The sequence below is a fragment of the Artemia sp. Qi Xiang Cuo genome, chromosome 5 (genome assembly GCF_049724085.1).
Source record: "Artemia sp. Qi Xiang Cuo chromosome 5, ASM4972408v1, whole genome shotgun sequence".
NCBI lineage: Eukaryota > Metazoa > Arthropoda > Branchiopoda > Anostraca > Artemiidae > Artemia > Artemia sp. Qi Xiang Cuo.
Window position 1 is genome coordinate 77,310,898 of NC_142798.1, and position 18,538 is coordinate 77,329,435.

General features: G+C 35.5%; 1 protein-coding gene across 1 annotated transcript in view; it reads right to left on the reverse strand.

The window, feature by feature from the left end:
* Dlg5 (MAGUK family member discs large 5) overlaps positions 1-18,538 on the reverse strand; it is a 195,504-nt gene that overhangs the window by 79,085 nt on the left and 97,881 nt on the right. The window contains exons 8-10 of the mRNA XM_089089949.1: positions 12,140-12,253; positions 6,373-6,501; positions 762-946 (exon numbers count right to left, since the gene is read on the reverse strand). Coding sequence (XP_088946075.1) covers positions 762-946; positions 6,373-6,501; positions 12,140-12,253 — 428 coding nt within the window. The remainder of the gene's footprint in view (positions 1-761; positions 947-6,372; positions 6,502-12,139; positions 12,254-18,538) is intronic.

An 18,538-nucleotide genomic window follows, 5' to 3' on the forward strand; every position in this document is an offset into this window, starting at 1 on the left:
GAAGACATTACTTATGCTGACATTGAAGAAATTGGTAATTAGTAACGATAATTGAAAATTTAAACCTCAACTAACAGAAGGAACTCAATATGTCCTAGAACACCTAAGATCCGAAGTAGGGGATAGTAAAAGTTTTTTTCAGAAAAATAACTCCCAAAATTTATATTTTTCAAATCTAAGAAATTCAAGACGAAAATAGCGTTTCTATTGCTGATGCATTTTCAAATTTTAACGGTCGATGTAAGAAATTTCCAAGTATTCTCAGTATATTATTTAGAAGTAATCTGTAGCTGTTTTATGTGTGTCCAAAATATATTAAGATAATAATTCAAATAGAAGCAACTAAAAAATGGATTTATATTAAAGAGTGGTGAATTGTTTAAACTATGGTCAATTATTGTTAGGTCTCAATTTTTCAAATTTCGGAGGAGGAGGAGGGGTTTACTCCCCCCTTTAATATATTAAGATATTTGCAATTGTTTCCTACAATGTTTTTCTACATATTTTCTCATGATTCGCCCATTTTTAAGTTATTTTGGAGGCAAAACTCAAACCTTCAAAACGTGCTTATTTGTTTGATAATTATTGCCATATTTGCAACAAAATAAACGCTCGGGCCAAAAAAGGTGCTCGTTTATCAATGCTCAAGCTCTATAATCATATTCTGCAGCTCCCGTCGAGCTGGAATTTTATCAACCTAAGAAATTACCGACGGATTGCGAATGGCTCAAAATAACTTAAGAAAAACTATTAACATTTACCTATCCTTCTTTTCAGTATCATAGTCGCGGCGCAATTTAATTCCATCAATGCTTCCACTAATATCATTCTGTTCACCAAGTCGTTTTCTCAGTTCATTCACTTCTTTGATGGCTTCGTCGCGATCAAGCAGTGCTGAGGCCACTTCTCTTCGCAAAGACTCGGCCTGATAATGAAGAGCTTTGACCTAGGTAAAAAGACAATAAAAAATTCTAAATTCACTTTTATTAAGGGGAGGGGATAGAAACACAATCTAAATGAATTCAGGGGGATCATGCATCCCTTTCCATCCTGTGTCCAAATATGTGTCTAACTGTGCTTTTTGAACAAACTATGGCACTAAAAGGATGGTTTTCTTAAAGTCCATTCACAATGAGATCTGAATAATACGGAGATTTAGCTACCGCTACTTTGAACAAATCAGCTTTTTATATCATTCTCGGATTGGCTGAAAAATTCTATAAACAATCTTCATTGGGTTTAGTTAGCGCTAAATCTCGGTATTTGTAAATATCTCATTGTAAATGGCCCATTAGAAATTTTTCATTCAAAGCCTTTTTTTCTCATACACCAGAAGACCAACTGAGTATACCAATTTAAATTACTATCTAAAATGAACAATACAAAAAGGCAGATTATAATGTATTCTTTATATCGTCAGTCGGCAATCAAAAGATCGTATGTCCATCATTGTGAATTTTCAGAAGAGCAAAAAACAACCTCACAACTTTTTCATTTCCCCTTGCGAATTTTTATTTCCATTGTTCTTGCAAAAATTTACAACTATAGCGATAAAAATTTTTGATACCCGACTGACGATATACTGTATACAAAAGGAATTCTTATATTAGGTGCAGGAGGAGCGTTGGCAGCTGTGTTGGCCTTAGGTAACTTGGTGCTACAGTGAGTTGTTAGTAGTAGTAGTATCACCAGTTTATTTATGTGTACTCTGATACTGCGTACTATGTGCTCCTATTTACAGCAATTACTGAAGTGAATCACTGGAGAGCAGCAGCATATTTACAAGTAAATTTTCACTTCTGTAACACGTGCTCCACGAAACACACTCAGTTGTCCTAGTAGCCTACCGAAATATCTTAATAGTTTTGTTTCTGTTTATGAAGGTACGCGTCAAGGTGCTATCACTGCCCCTACTCCATTTAACAGCGGCGTCTTAGAAGCTCATCAAAATGCGTATCCTTATGCATTGAGGAACAAACGGAAATGAGGGGAGGGGGGGGGGACATTTTTTTTTTTAATGGAGTGGGGAAACTTGTCGTTTTTTTCCCTTTTTTAATGAAAAATCAATAAACCGCAATTTCCAATGGAATTATTCACAAAAAAGGTATTTAAAAAAATAGTCTTCAAGTATCCTCAAGTTTATTTACTTGTTTACTTTTTCTTACTTGTTTATTACAAGTTTACTGTACTCTGCGTACAGGCTAGATTTGAGCTGTAAGTTAAGTGTCTTCGTTCTGCTTTTCATGCAAATCTGTAGTTAGAAGTGCTTATCTACGCTACCACTACACCTTCAAGCTTAGACACCTAAACAAGCTTAGACGCACACCATCCAAATCCTTAAACTGGGTTTTCACACCAAAATCACTTCAATCCCAGGTTTCGGCAATCTTTTAACCAACGCAAGGACCTTAGTGGTCAAGAATCGTCTTTAAATCAAAGCTGGCACAATATCTTCACTACACTACAATATCTTCACTGGCACAATACACTTGTCTCTTATGCGAATGCTCGGTCCCGCTCCGTCAGTCCAGTTGGGACGTTTTTTTGGTAAAGCCAGTTGCCTAACTTGTTTACCTTCGCGTCTTCCAATTGGGCCATCCCTAAAGTGAACCTGTTTGCTGCTAATTCCCCATCTTGAAAACAAGTGTGGTTCATCTTATGCTTTAGCTATCCGTAATAAAAACAATGTTCCAACCGAATAATCCTTGCTAAATTGTACAATTCAACATTACTTCCATATTCCTTATAAACAACACCATTTTGGAAGATTTTCACACAAACAGATTAACGTACACTCCGTTCAGTACATTTCAAATTGGCAAAATATTTACTTCATTTACCCCCTTGGACCCAAAACTGAGCATTAATCCGCATATATAAAATAGCCGACCTACAAATAGCTCTGTCGAAACTTATTCTGACACATAACCGCAAAAACTGTTTTCATCCTTCTTATACAGACAGTTGAGACAGTTGTCCAGTGTTTAATATGTAATCTTTATGGTATGTTTTGATAATCATTTTAATGTTTTCATTAGATGGTTTCGGAGACCACACTGCCTTTCCATGACGATAAATAAAAGTTCAAATAGGGATAAAATCCCTTTAATAGACAGTGATGATGATAACATTGATAGAAATTCACAAAATACCAGATATTTCGGTCACATATGTAGTGACCGTCATCAGTAGTAAAACTGTTTACTATTATTAAACTGTAAAGGTTAATACATTATTAACCTTTGATGACGGGGTGATTCTTCTTGATAATTTGTTTCTTAGCATTATTTTTAGATTTCGCCGTGCTGGGGTAGCCTCATTTGTCCTTATCCTTTTATATGTTACGATGTTTTTTTGTTTATATTTTTTATCTTTATTTTTGGTGTACTTGAACTCATTATAATAATTGTTAGCCTTCCTTTCGAGTTTAGCTCCCTGTTGGCTTTATTTAATTATGTGTTGTTTATATTTGTATGAAATACAATTTATCTATCTATCTACTGTTTTGTACTAATGTTTTACTACTGATGACGGTCACTGCATATGTGACCGAAATATCTGGCATTTTTGTGAATTTCTATCACTGTTATCATCATCACTGTCTATTAAAAGGATTTTATCCCTACTTGAGCTTTTATTTATCGTGATGTTTTGATTCCCATTTTTTGTCATTTTCTCTATTTTGTACTCTGTCTCTGTGTACTTTTTGTATTGTTTGGCGGGTTAGGAATCAATAAAGAAATAAACAACAACAACAAACGTAATTAAAACAATAGAAAAGGTAAAATAATAATAAATAAAAATATACAAAGTAGTAAAAAAATAAAATAATAGAAAGAATAGTAAATAAATGTAATTTTGCCTCTTTTGTTTTTAATACTGACAAGATTTAATATATTTCTTAGGTGTTGTTTAGTCAGCGTTGGATCCTCGATGATGTAGACAAAATTTTAATTTCTTTTTGATTGTCCTGAATGGGAAGATCGATTGTCGATGAATGGGAAGAATGAGAAGATTGATTGTCTGATGGGAAGATTACCGTATTCGTGGGAAGTGTCGGTGAGTTGATTTCTTATTTCTTATCGATTTAAATTCAGGCGTAGTTTAGTATGGATATGCCCAGTTTTATTATTAATTAGTTATTGTAAGTTGTTTCCCCAATAACGGGCCATTGAGCCCTTTGGGACATTGTGTTTGCTATTAATTTTCTATTGAAATAAATGAAACTTAAACTTATGTATTTTGGGACTGGTTATGCTATTATCATATTAAGAGCATACGAGCCGGCATTTCCGGTTCTTTATCTACTTCCCAAGCTTTTTTTTTACCTCTACCAGGGTTGTCACCGAAATCAGTTCCTAAAGTGCTACAATTGCCCAAATTTGTGTGCTACAGAGCAATTTTTGGTGCTACAGTAAAAAGAAATTGACTGAAATAGTGCTAAAATAGTGCTAAAATAACACTTTCGTAATACAGATGGCAGCCCTGCCCTTCGCTCGCTACAGTTGGCAGCCAAGGACCTCAGCTCTCACGTGATGTAATCATGCCGTCATTCCAAGTCAAACTTTCTGTTTTTTTTAGTGATTTTCTTTTTGGGATTTCCATGTATATGCTTGTTGTCATGGTTCTGAAACTGTTCTGCAAAATTTCCATGCTTCTAACTTGATTATAGCGAGATAATTATTGGTTTATTTCTCAGGACACTTGATTTTACATCCATAAGTAGCTATCAGAAAGTGGGTCACTTTAAACTGGTGTTGCCGAAAAAGATACAGTATTTACCCAAAAAACTAATAGCTTCATTATTTTCGATTTCTCCAAAGCTCAAGAAATATATGCTAGATAAATGCAGCATCGAATAGCATCTGAACAGCGGTAAAACCACAAAAACCACAACTGAGCCTTTAGCTAGGTCCTAACTACAATTAAATTTTCGTTTTGGCGAAATTTCGCTAAATTTCCAAGTTACTTTTATCTTATACAAATAAAAGGAATGCAATTTTTTCTATCAGCTTTTTAATAGAAACCAGGAATATAAGGGACAAGTTGTTTTGCGTTTTATTTTTGTTTGATGTGAGCAAAAACAAAAGGCCATTAGCGTCTGAAATTAAGCTAAAAGAACCATAAATGTCCAATTACTTTTACAATGTTTGCGCATCAGCAACAAGCTTATTGAATCCACATGTCCTCACCGAACAAAGTGTTGTCACGCGGGTGGAAATTAGAGTCATCCCTTTTTTGAATCAGCTGAAAAATTTGTTTCTCCAGCAGGCAAAATTCTGTTTTTATCTCCTTTTTATATGCTGGTACTAATATAGATTTGGTACTCCCTTTGAAATCAGGAGTTACTATTTGGTATTTACTTTTTTCAGATTCTTTTTTTAGGAGGGCCAGAATATATCACTTTTAATCAATCAGCCTTTTACTTTAATTAATCAAGGATAATTTCGCTTTTAACCCATTAGGCAGAATTTATATAGCGATGCTATTTAGTCATTTTCGGTTCCCTCTTTCATCAAAATTAAATAAACAAAAAGACAAAAAACACCCTTTTTCAAAAAAAAGTAAAGAGCGATGTTAGAATTTAAAACGAACAATAATTGTCGTACATAAGTGGCGTTGCTGCTTCTACACCCCCTCCTTTATGCTAAATATTGAATAATTTTTGCTGAGAGCACTTTATGATGCAAAACTGTAGCCAGTTAGTAAGTGCTTGTGTTTTACTTACCGAGTACCTTTCGAAAAACTTCAATGAAAATGGAACTGTTTAAAACAAAATACAACCGAACATACCCTTTTATTCCCGAAGTATTGCTGTAAAAACTAAAAATATTTATCACATTACTTTCGTCTTAAAGCATTCATTCTTTAAGAATTGAGCCTTTGTCGAAGTAAGGAAAAAGTGCCTTTCCGGCCACTATTTTTTAACGTCTCCGAGGAAGGGGGAGACGTCCAAACCAATGTTGTGAAGGAGGGGGGTTCTTAAACATCCACCGTGTGAAAGTAAAAGCTTAATCTTAGGCGCATATAGGTTAAAGCTTTTGTGGCGTGAAGAGTTATTCAACTTCAGAAAAAGTAAAAGAAAAATGAAGTTTCATGCAAGTATTTCCCGACTTCTTAGAAGGGAATGAGTCATGGGGCAGAGAAACTTCCTCTATGGCCGCTCAATATATAGAGTCAGGAGTTTAATTATAGATAAACATAAGTTCAAGGCTTTCCAAAGAGATGGTAAGGTAAGTATTTCCCAGGGGAGGGAGGTGTTTCCGAAAGAAAGTTGTTCCAGGGATTGCTCTCTTCAGACTAAGACTACGAAGGGAGGAATTTAGAGAATCATCCCCCTGTTGTGAAGGTATAATAGTCTGTTTAAATTACCTCTTCAGTATATTCCTTCATTTTACTTTCAAGCGCCTTGTTCTTTTTTGTTGCTTGATTCAATTCATCCTGTAGCTTTTCAATCTCCTTATGAACGCTGTCACGCTCAGACATTATCATTGAGTATTCCTAGGGAAATATGGTAAATTAATAAAACAATTACTACTTAATAAACATTGATAACTGGCATTGAAAAGCACGTATTTCCACTTTAATAAATTAATTACTAAACATAAACATAGGAGGAGGGGGTTTCTTTTACTGTTTCCAGACTTAACATGCATTGATTATAATTTGTCAAAATATAAATAAAAATTAAAAACTATTTTCTTTATCTTACTTATATTTTTTTCTTGTATGCTGATAGTTTTATGTTGTCTTCATGAACTGTGACTATTTAATTATATGACAATAAATAAGCGTATTTATTCCCTATATCTTGGGCACCTAAACCTTTCATGGGGATGTTTTTACAAGTCCATCATTTCTAATAGAATATTTTAATTTACCAAAAAGCTTACTAAGAGCTACATTTACTAAGAGCTACAAAAAATAAAATAAAAATGAAAATAACAATCCAAACTAGCAAGTGTTACTTCAGAGTCAACACAATTAGATATATTCTTGGTGATCATTCTAGAGAATGGTTGACAGGGAGAAGGTGTGAATAAAAATAGACATTCAGATTAACAAATTGGCAGTATTTCAGAGTCAAAACTATTTTGAGTTCTAACCTCCCTCCTCATCAAGTTAAAATAATATTCAAATCATCCATTGAGATTCTAAAGAAGAGACCAATTTACTAGTGATCAAAATCGTATGATCACAAGCGGATCACAATCGTATGATCACAAGCGATAACAACCAGATTTATCTTCTTCCTTTAATTGGACATTATGTCCTAATACTGTCGCCAGTGAACAGGTGGACCACGGGCTTTTGATGTTCATGGACCTGCCGCTTTATGGAGAAGGAGAAAAACTCGTTATCACTTTGTAGGTTCACCGCCTTGGAAGATATTATAACCTCTACCTCTAGCCACAAGACAAAGCATAATATTCAAATGAGGAACTGCAACAAGTTTTGATTGAGAAGAAGTCTAAAATGATGGTGTTCATGGACCTCTCGATTTATGAAGAAGAAGAATAACGAGTTATCTCTTTGTAGGTTCACCGCCTTGGAAGATATTATAACCTCTATCTTCAGTCACAAGACAGAGCATATTATTCAAATAAGGAACTGCAACAAGTTTTGATTGAGAAGAAGTCTAAAATGTTGGTGTTCATGGACCTCCCGATTTATGAAGAAGAAGAATAACGAGTTATCTCTTTGTAGGTTCACCGCTTTGGAAGATATTATAACCTCTATCTCCAGTCACAAGACAGAGCATATTATTTAAATGAGGATGTGCAACAAATTTTAATTGAGAAGAAGTCTAAAATTTTGGTGTTCATGGACCTCCCGGTTGATGAAGCAGAAGGGGTCAAGAAATCAAAATATAGCAGGCAAAGAAGGATGTAGCCGATTCCTGGAAAGTTTACTGCCGGGTCAAAGGGACTTGACGAGAATTTATTACTTGAAATTTGATTAAAAAACAGATGTTTTAAAATGGATTACTGAATTAAAAGCTGATTGTTTACCACTCGGTAAAACAGGAAAGTACATTGGTAAGGTAAAAAAGATAAAGAATACGGCATTGGACTTTACAGTCCCTACCGGCGGTGCTGATCTCCGTTTCCTGGCCCTTCTGCCAGGAAGTAAGTGGAGGGCAACTAGCCCCCCCACGCCTTTTTTCCCAAATGCAGTCAAAATTTGAAGACAACCATTTTGTTCAAAGTAGTTCAAAGATCAGATAACAAAAACTTCGGGGTCGACACAACCCCCCAGAGCCCAGGGGAAGTGTTGTAAGTTATTCCACGGGGGCATATAAAGTCTTAATGGAAGTGTGGTTGTATAAACCTCAAGCGGGCTGACGTGATTGGAAATTGAAAGCTTTAGTTCCCTTTTTAAGAGTCAAAAGTGATCGGAGGACAAATAGACCCCAAAATTTTGAGATAACCATTTTGTTCAAAATGGTCCAAAAATTATATAACAAAAAATCTAGGGCCAATACAACCCCCCAGAGCCCGGGGGTAAGTATTGTAAATTATACCCCTAGGGCATATAAGGTTTTTTTTGGAAGAGATGGTCGTATAAACTTCGGAGAGGGCTCAAAAGATTATAATTGAATGTTCTAGTTCTCTTTTTAAGAGTCAAAAGTGATCAGAAGGCAACTAGCCACCAGTGGCGTAGTATGCGCCAATGGCGAAGTATGCTTTACTACTTTTACAGTTAGGGAAAATGGCAGACGCCAAGCGCTTGTCTGTAGTGATTTTTGTTCGTTTTAAGCTTGATTTGCATTTTCAATTTAAGTTTTACTCGTTTTAAGATTTAGTTATCCCTTAAATTAGTACATGTTGTATGTTTGTTTGAATGGTTGTTTATCTAATTTCTGTTTGTTTTGGGTTTCATTTATTCTTTAATAGAAATTTTGGGTCGTTTTGAGTTAGAATTATTATAGGTTATTATTTTTGCTAATCTTAAGTTTAATTTGGACTTTACTTTTCTTTGGAAAACCTGTTTTTTTTAATGAATCAAATTTAAAAGCTTAGGGTAAAACAGGCTAAGTTTATCTTTATAATTTGTTCATGTTGTTGAAATGTTTATTCATTTGATAATGGCTATAATTATTTTGTTTGCTGTCACGTCCTTGTGTTTTTTTTTTAAAACGAGATCTTTCCATTGTCAAGTTAAATCTGCCTAAGTAAGAGTCTACTGGCACTCTTTCTAGTTAATCTAGCAATTTAGTGGCAGTACATGTAGTTGCATTTTACCATGGTCTTTAGTTTACACGTTGCGTTGGTATTGAGGAAGAATGTGACAGTATAAACAGGACGCCAGGCTGATTAAGCTTGAAGTCCATAGACAGAAAAGACGGACTGAAGCTTATTTAACCATCTACATAAGAAGTAAAGGAAGAACCAAGAATATTTTTATAGCCCCATTTTGTTGGACTGTTGGAAAGTTGGACTTCTAGGCATTTCAGTAGAAAATCCATGGTAAATTTTTGCCGTAACATTCCAAGGGGAGTCCGATGAAGCTGATTTAAGAATCTTTATAAATAGGGAAAAAAGAACTTAAAACGTTTTTGAAGGCCCATTTTTCAATATACTGAATTTTAGCATTGGTGTTAGATTACTAGTAATCTAATAGAAAATACGAATAGTAATCTAATAGAAAATGCTAATAGTAATCTAAATGTGCGAAATCTCTATAAAGACACGTAGCTACGAAAGGGACATGAGCAACCCCCAACCACCAACAAACACATTCTCGCGAACAATACATCGTTATTCAGGTTAGAATAACTCATGATTTTCATTTATTGAAGGTTTTATCTACTTTTATGGCGAATATTAACCCTCTTAAATTAAAGCTTGACATGCTTAGTCAAATCAATGAATGTCTCATTTTATTTCCTTTAGTAAACGGATTTGTTATTCTATTTAAGAATTTTACTTATTTGTTTTATACACGATTAATTCTTTTATTTTTTTCTTAGATGTCTGGTCTTCTGTGTTGACATGAAAAGGTTTTATTAGTAGACGACAAATTTTATATGCAGATTGTAAGTATACTCTGTTTCGTCTCATGGCTCGTGTTGAAAATTTCGGTAAAATTTTACTTGTTTTAGCGGGAAGGGGTCAGGACTTTGCCCGATTTAGCGGGATTTTGCCCGATCAAAGCAAAGTCTATCAAAAAGCTTTCTCTTATTTATAAACCTTAATTAGAACTGAGATTTCACTTTGTTTCTGTTGATTTTATGACAAATAAAAATCACCGCCCAAAATCCAAATTGTTTTCAGTAAAGCACAAATGTCGTGCTGGCCTTTAGAGGATTTGGGGGGCGGTATCCCCACTATTATTTGTGATAATATCTGTTCGTTTTAAGTTCTATCTATTCACCCTTAGTAGGATGAATTTCATAACAAATAAAGACACACCGCTCAAAACCAAAAAACCAAAACCATTGTGTTGAGGGGGGACGGCACGGTTTTTTTTTCCCAGGGGGGAGCAAAGGTTTTTTTTTTCTCAGGTGAAGGTCTTTTCTTACTTATTTGTTCGCTAATTTTACTGGAGTTATTTTTAATGAAATTCTTAAAAATCCTCTAATCCCCGACAAATCTCATAAAATGAAAGGCTTAAGCAAGTTACTTTAACCAAGCTATAATACACCTACCTGTCTGCTAAAAAGGTTGATAGGAAGGGAAAGAAGGAGGGAAGCGATAGAATAACGCTTAGGGATCAGACCTTTATTATTACCTTTTCAATCTCCATGTTAATGTCATCCTCTCTAATCCAGCCCAAGGTCCATTTCTTTTCAAAACTACAGAGGTTAGATTCTCACCACACTCGTAATAAACAGAAATCGAAGGGGCAGGAAATAAGAGGCGAAAATCAGTGTTACTCCTCCAACAGAACTTTATATCAGAGCCATAAAAAAATCTACCTTCTTTTAAGACATAATATATTTTTTTTATCATTGTCAGCCATAAAGCCTAAGATTCTGGGCGCTTTGGGCATTAAATACCCGGATGTCCAGCCCCCCTTCCTCCCGGGTCTGTTTCCAGTTAGGTTAGTTTGGGTAACAGACTTGCCACCAGCTGAAACGTCGACAATTATAGACGCTTTTCGGGCCATCAGTGCTTCTGGAGGATCATTTTATCCTCACCGTTTTGTTGCCCAGGAGGTTGCCAAAGAAAAACGAGATCTCCCCGTTTTGTTGCCCAAGAGGTTGCCGAAAAAAAAAAATTGTAGGCGGCCCCACAAAGAGCCAAAACCGAAAATTTTTCACCCGGAATCGTCCGTAAAAATTTTTTCGGGGGAATTCTCAGCTAGAATTGAGTTCCCTAGGCAGAATTTTAATGGCGGGGATGGGGGGGGGGGGTATTTTACGTGTGTTCCATGAAGGTATTTTCCGTAGGGGGAAATAATTTTCGATAGAGGGGAGCCAGATTTCCCGTCATCATTTAAAAATTATCAGAAATTAAAGTAAAAAACGCTTTTTCAACTGAAAGCATGGAGCAACATAAAAAATAAACGAAAAGAAATTATTACGCATATGAGAGGGTTGTCCCCTCCTCAATACCTCGCTCATTACGCTAGGCTTTGAATTTTAATCCCAATCCCTTAGGAACGACTCTTGAAACACAAGGGTCCGTTTAACTAGAATAATAAGCTTTTTTCAGAAGTTCTAAGAAAAACTTTAGCGTAAAGAACGAGGTATTGAGGAGGGGACAACCCCTTCATATACGTAATAATTTCTGTTCGTTTTAAGTTTTGCTGTTGCTCCTTGCTTTCAGTTGAAAAAATTTGTTCTTTTATATATTGAAATTGATCTATTTTAGAAGGCTCTATTTACTTAAGTTCAAGTTCATACATAATAATATAATAGATAGAATGACTGAATGATAAATGAACAGTAAAAATGTAATAAATAATATATAATAGAATTAAAAACATAATAGTAACTGATGGTATAAAAAAATATTATTTTCATTAATTTGCTAATTTTCCATTATTTGGGTAACTCAAGTTGAGTTTCATCATTCACTTTTTTTCAGCATTCTTTTCCCCCCTTTTTTAGCATTCTTTTCTGTTGTTTGCAAGTTCTATTGTTTTTTATATTTTCCCTTAGATTGAGTGAAGAATCCTCAAATAGACACACCTGTACAGCTGCATTCCTCTCTTCAGTAAGCTTTTTAATTTCCTTTGATGCTTTCATACGAACGGCCATTGCTTCATCAATATCTTTTATGGCTTTTTGATATTCTTTTTGGCCCTGAAAAAAATTTTTTTTAAACAGGTAATTGAAAATCCGTTTTCAATTTTTTTTTTTTTTTAAGGGGAAAGGAATTGAAGAAAGAGAGAAGAGGAGGGAGGCAGTAACGAAAGAAAAAGAGGATAAAGAGAGAAAAGGAAAAGAAAATGAAAAGATGGGAAGGAGATGAGGTGAATAGAGTTTGAGAGGTAGAGAAAGAGAGAGAGAGAAAGAGAGAGAGAGAGAGAGAGAGAGAGAGAGAGAGAGAGAGAGAGAGAGAGAGAGAGAGAGAGACAGAGAGAGAGAGAGAGAGAGAGAGAGAGAGAGAGAGAGAGAGAGAGAGAGAGAGAGTAGAAGGGCCTTAGTGACTCCGAACGGGGCACCAAATATGGGCATAGAGTCATTAGGGAGAACACGATGTTTATGGGGTCAATGACCTCGGAGAAGGGCCCGATTGACTCCGACCAGAGCACCAAATCTGGGAATAGAGTCCGTAGTGATAAACCGATGCTAATGGTGTCAATGACATCTTATACGTGACTGATTGACTACGAACGGGGCACCATAAAAGGTCAAACATTCCGGATGGTGAAAACGAGGTTATTGGGGTCAATGACATCAAAGAAGGGCCTTATTGACTCCGAACGGGCACCAAATATGGGCATAGAGTCATTAGGGAGAACACGATGTTAATGGGGTCAATGACCTCTTAGAAGGGCCTTATTGACTCCGAACGGGGCACCAAATATGGGCATAGACACCGTAGGGAGAACACGATGTTAATGGGGTCAGTGACCTCTTAGAAGGGCCTTATTGACTCCGAACGGGGCACCAAATATGGGCATACAGTCAGTAGGGAGAACACGTTGTTAATGGGGTCAATGACCTCTTAGAAGGGCCTTATTGACTCCGACCGGGGCACCATATATGGGCATACAGTCCGTAGGGAGAACACGATGTTAATGGGGTCAATGACCTCTTAGAAGGGCCTTATTGACTCCGAACGGGGCACCAAATATGGGCATAGAGTCATTAGGGAGAACACGTTGTTAATGGGGTCAATGACCTCTTAGAAGGGCCTTATTGACTCCGAACAGGGCACCAAATATGGGCATAGCCTCCCTGGGGAGAAAACGTGGTTAATGGGGTCAATGACCTCTTTTTCCAAGGTCGATGTTGTTGTTGTTTCCGAGGCAATTGTCAAGGTCGATGTTGTTGTTGTTGTAAGTGCACGCTCTCAGCGAATGTTATGCCGTCATTGGGAATTTGGAACACCTGTGCTGTCGACCTCAATTCCCCTATCGTGAATCAATAATTCCCCTTAGAAACAACAAATTAATTCCCTTTCTTGTCAGATCAATCAACCAATGACATCATCTGTCAGACTTTAAAAATTTTCGCATAGAAACGATTCTCCAGGAATAGATCCAAGTCATTAATATCTTTGCCTCGGAAACAACTCTTTTGGTCGAACTCCAAAGGATATTAATAACCAAACGCCATGGAAACAATTCTCCAAGAAACATCTTAGCGATGAATTGTTTTAGCGCGGGAATCAGGTTTCTAATTAATTTGAAATGCATTAGCGCAGAGATGCCAAAAACAAATGGAACACGCTGAATTACGTTTAGGGATTATTTGGGCGAAACTGTTTTAGACAGGTTATGGAATTATTTCGACGAAACAGATAGAGACATTTTAAAAGATGATTTTTGAAGAGATTTTGGAAGAGGATTTGAGGGTGAAACTCTGTGGTCGTTATAATACACAAGTTTCATTTGAACAGTGTTGTGAGGTCCTTTACCCCAACCCCAAAGGGTTCCGATCCCCCTACCCCAACCCCGAAGGAAGTCCCCGGTCCTCAAAGGTCCTCCAAGCTTCCAAAGGGCCACCAGCGCCCCCAAAGGCCCACCCCAGACCCCCAAAGGCCCTCCCCGGGCCCCGCAAAGGCCCATCGGACCCCCAAAAGACCAACGGGGTCCCAAAGGCCCTCCACCGGTCCCCAAATGTCCCCCAGGCTCCCAACTGGCTCCCCGGCCCCCCAAACGCCCATCCCCCGTCCCAAACGGTCCTCCGGGCCCGAGAAGTGCCGCCCGGCTGCGCCTGGGGACCAGACCGTGCCACCAGCTGGGCCACCGGGATGCGCCGCGGGTCAGGAAAGCACCGCAGGGGATGCGCCGCAGGAATGCGCCGCAGGGATGCGCCGCAGGAATGCGCCGCAGGAATGCGCCGCGGGAATGTGCTGCAGGAATGCGCTGCAGGGATGCGCTGCAGGGATGCGCCGCAGGGATGCGCCGCAGGGATATGAATTTAAGAAAATTTAGAATTAAAGTGAAACTTTTAATCTTCACGTAAAATAATCACAATCATATTATAACTTTTCCTATATTCTACGGAAAAATTTAGAACTGAACTTTAAATTTTTTATGTCTTGGTCAACTTAAAATTGAAGTGGAAGCTTTTTATTTTCTCTGGAGAAATTAGAATTGAATTATGTTCTTTGGTAAAATTCAGATGAGAACTTGATCTTTTCTATCTTCTATGAAAAATTTGGAACAGTATTTAAAATTTTTTCATCTCTTTGAGAAAAATCTGAATTGAAGTGTAAAATTTTATATTATTATAGGAAAATAGAATTGATCAATAACTTATTTCATTTTCATTGAGAAAATTCAGAATCGAAGTTTAACTTTTCTTCTTCCGGGAAAATATTTGGAACAGAACTTAAAATTTTTTCATCTCTTTGAGAAAGGTCGGAATTGAATTTAAGAAAGTTTAGAATTAAAGTGAAACTTTTTATCTTCATGGAAAATAATCAGAATCATAGTATAACTTTTACTATCTTCTACGGAAAAATTTAGAAGTGAACTTTAAATTTTTAATGTCTTGGTGAACTTAAAACTGAAGTGGAAGCTTTTTATTTTCTCTGGAGAAATTAGAATTGAATTATGTTCTTTGGTAAAATTCAGAAGAGAACTTGAACTTTTCTATCTTCTATGAAAAATTTAGAACAATATTTTAAATTCTTTCATCTGCTTGAGAAAAATCTGAATTGAAGTGGAAATTTTTTATATTATTTTAGGAAAATAGAATTGATATGGGTACATACACAAAAACTCACAAACACAAAAGCTTACACACACACACACAAAAACTTACACACAAAAAAAAAACTTACACACACACAAAAAATTACACACATACAAAAACTAAAACGCAAACAAACAAATACACACACACAAAAACTTACACACACACATAAACATACACACACACACAAAAACTTACACACACACAAAAACTGACAAACAAACAAAAAATAAAACACACACACAAACATAAACACAAAAAAAAAAATTAAACAAACAAAAAAAATAAAACACACACAAAAAATAACACACACAAAAAAAAATACACACAAACAAAAAAAATAGCACACACAAAAAAAATTAAAAACAAAAAAAAAACTTACACACACACAAATAATATTACACACACAAAAACTTACACACACACATAAACTTACACACACACACACAAAATCTTACACACACACACACACAAAAACTTACACACACACAAAAACTTACACACACACATACACAAAAAAAACTTACACACACAAAAACTTACACACACACACAAACACACAAACATACACACACAAACAAAAAAAAATAACAACAACAAAAAAAATAATAGACACAAAAAAAATAAAACTAAAAAACAAAAACTGACACAAACACTCAAAAAATTACATTCACAAAAAAAATTACATGCACGCAAAAACTAACACACATGCACAAAAACTTACACACACACACAAAAACTAAAAAACACACAAAAAAAATTACACACAAAAAAACAGACACACACACACACACACACACACACAAAAACTTACACATGCACAAAAAAAATTACATGCACACAAAAACTTACACACACACACACACACAAACACACGAAAAATGACACAAATACACGTAAAAAATTACAAACACAAAATATTATACACAAAAAAAAATACACAAACACACACACACAAAAACTAACACCCACACGCAAAAACATACATGCACACAAAAACTTACATGCAAACAAAAACTTACACACACACAAAAAATGAAACAAACGCAAAAAAAATTACACACACAAAAAAACTTACACACACACACGAAAACTTACGCACACACAAAAAAACACACAAAACAAAACTTAAACAAGCACAAGAACACAAAAAAGCCCATAAAAACTTACATGCACACAAAAACTTACACACACGCACAAAAAATTACAATCAAACACAAACACATACACACACACACATGAAAACTTACACACACACACTAAAACTAACACACACACACACAAAAACTAACACACACACATGAAAAATTACACACACACACAAAAACTTACACAAGCAAAAGAAAAATAACATTCACACTAAAAATAACATCTACACAAAAAATTACACACACACACAAACACAAAACTCACAAAAACACAAACAATAAAAATAACACGCACACGCAAAAACTTACACACACAAAAACAATTACACACACACACAAACGCACAAACAAAAAAAAAAAAAATTAAAAAATCTAAAACAAAAAAATAAAACAAACACTAAAAAACAAATACACAACAAAAAAAAAAAAAAAAAAAGACACACACACACACTAAATCTCACACACACTCTAAAAAAAAAACAAACACACACACACACACACACACACACAAACATACACACACACACAAAAAACTAACACACACACACAAACACACACAAACTGACAAACACACACAAAAACTTACACCCACACACAAAAGCTTAGACAAACAAAAACTTACACACACACACACAAAACTTACACCCACACACAAAAACTTACATGCACACAAAAACTTACATGCACACAAAAACTTAGACACACACACAAAAAACTCACACTCACGCAAAAAAAATAAAACCCACAAACAAAAACTAAGACACACAAAAACAATTAAACACACACACAAACAAAAAAAAACAAACACAAACAAAAACTAAAACAAGGAAATGAAAACTAAAATGCACACAAAAACTTACACACACACACACACACACGAAAACATACACACACACACGACAAAACTTACACACACAAAATATTAGACACACATAAACTTACACACACACACACACAAAAACTTACACACACACTCAAAAACTAACACCCACACTCAAAAACTTACATACACACAAAACCTTACATTTACACATAAACTTACACACACACTAAAACTTACACACACTCACAAACACAAACACACGCACACACACAAAAACTTACACACACACACGAAAACTAACGCACACACACACACACACACACACATAAAAAAAAAAAAATTACACATGCACACTAATAATTACATTCACATAAAAACTTACATGCACACAAAAACTTACACACACACACAAAATCTTACACTCACACACAAAAACAAACACACACACACACGAAAACTAACACACACACACTAAAACTTACACACACACACACAAAAACTTACACACACACACATGAAAACTTACACACACACACGAAAACTTACACACACACGCCAAAACTTACACACACACACAAACTTACACATACACACACACACAAAAACGTACACATTCACACGAAAAATTACATGCACACAAAAACTTACATGCACACAAACACTTACACACACACACACACACACACAAAACTCACACGCATACACACACACACTAAAACTTACACAAAAACTCCAAAAATTACACACACAAAAACTTACATACACACACACACACACACAAAAACTTACACATTCACACTAAATCTTAAATTCATAAAAAAAATTAAAATAACAAAAAAAATTACAAAAACAAACAAAAACAAAAAAAAAACTCAAAAAAAAAAAAACACTAACAAAAAAACACAAAAGAACACAAAAAAAAAAAAAAACCCACTAACAAACACAACAAAACAAACACAAAAACTAAAACAACAACAAAACAAAAACTCACACACGCACGCCCAAAAACTTACAAACACAAACACACACACAAAACTAAAACACACACACACTAAAACACACAGACACACTCCAAAAATAACACACACAAAAACTAACACACACACAAACACACAAAAACTAACACACACACACAAAAAACTTAAACACACATACAAACACACACAAACTTACAAACACACACAAAAACTTACACCCACACACAAAAGCTTAGACACACAAAAACTTACACACACACACAAAAAC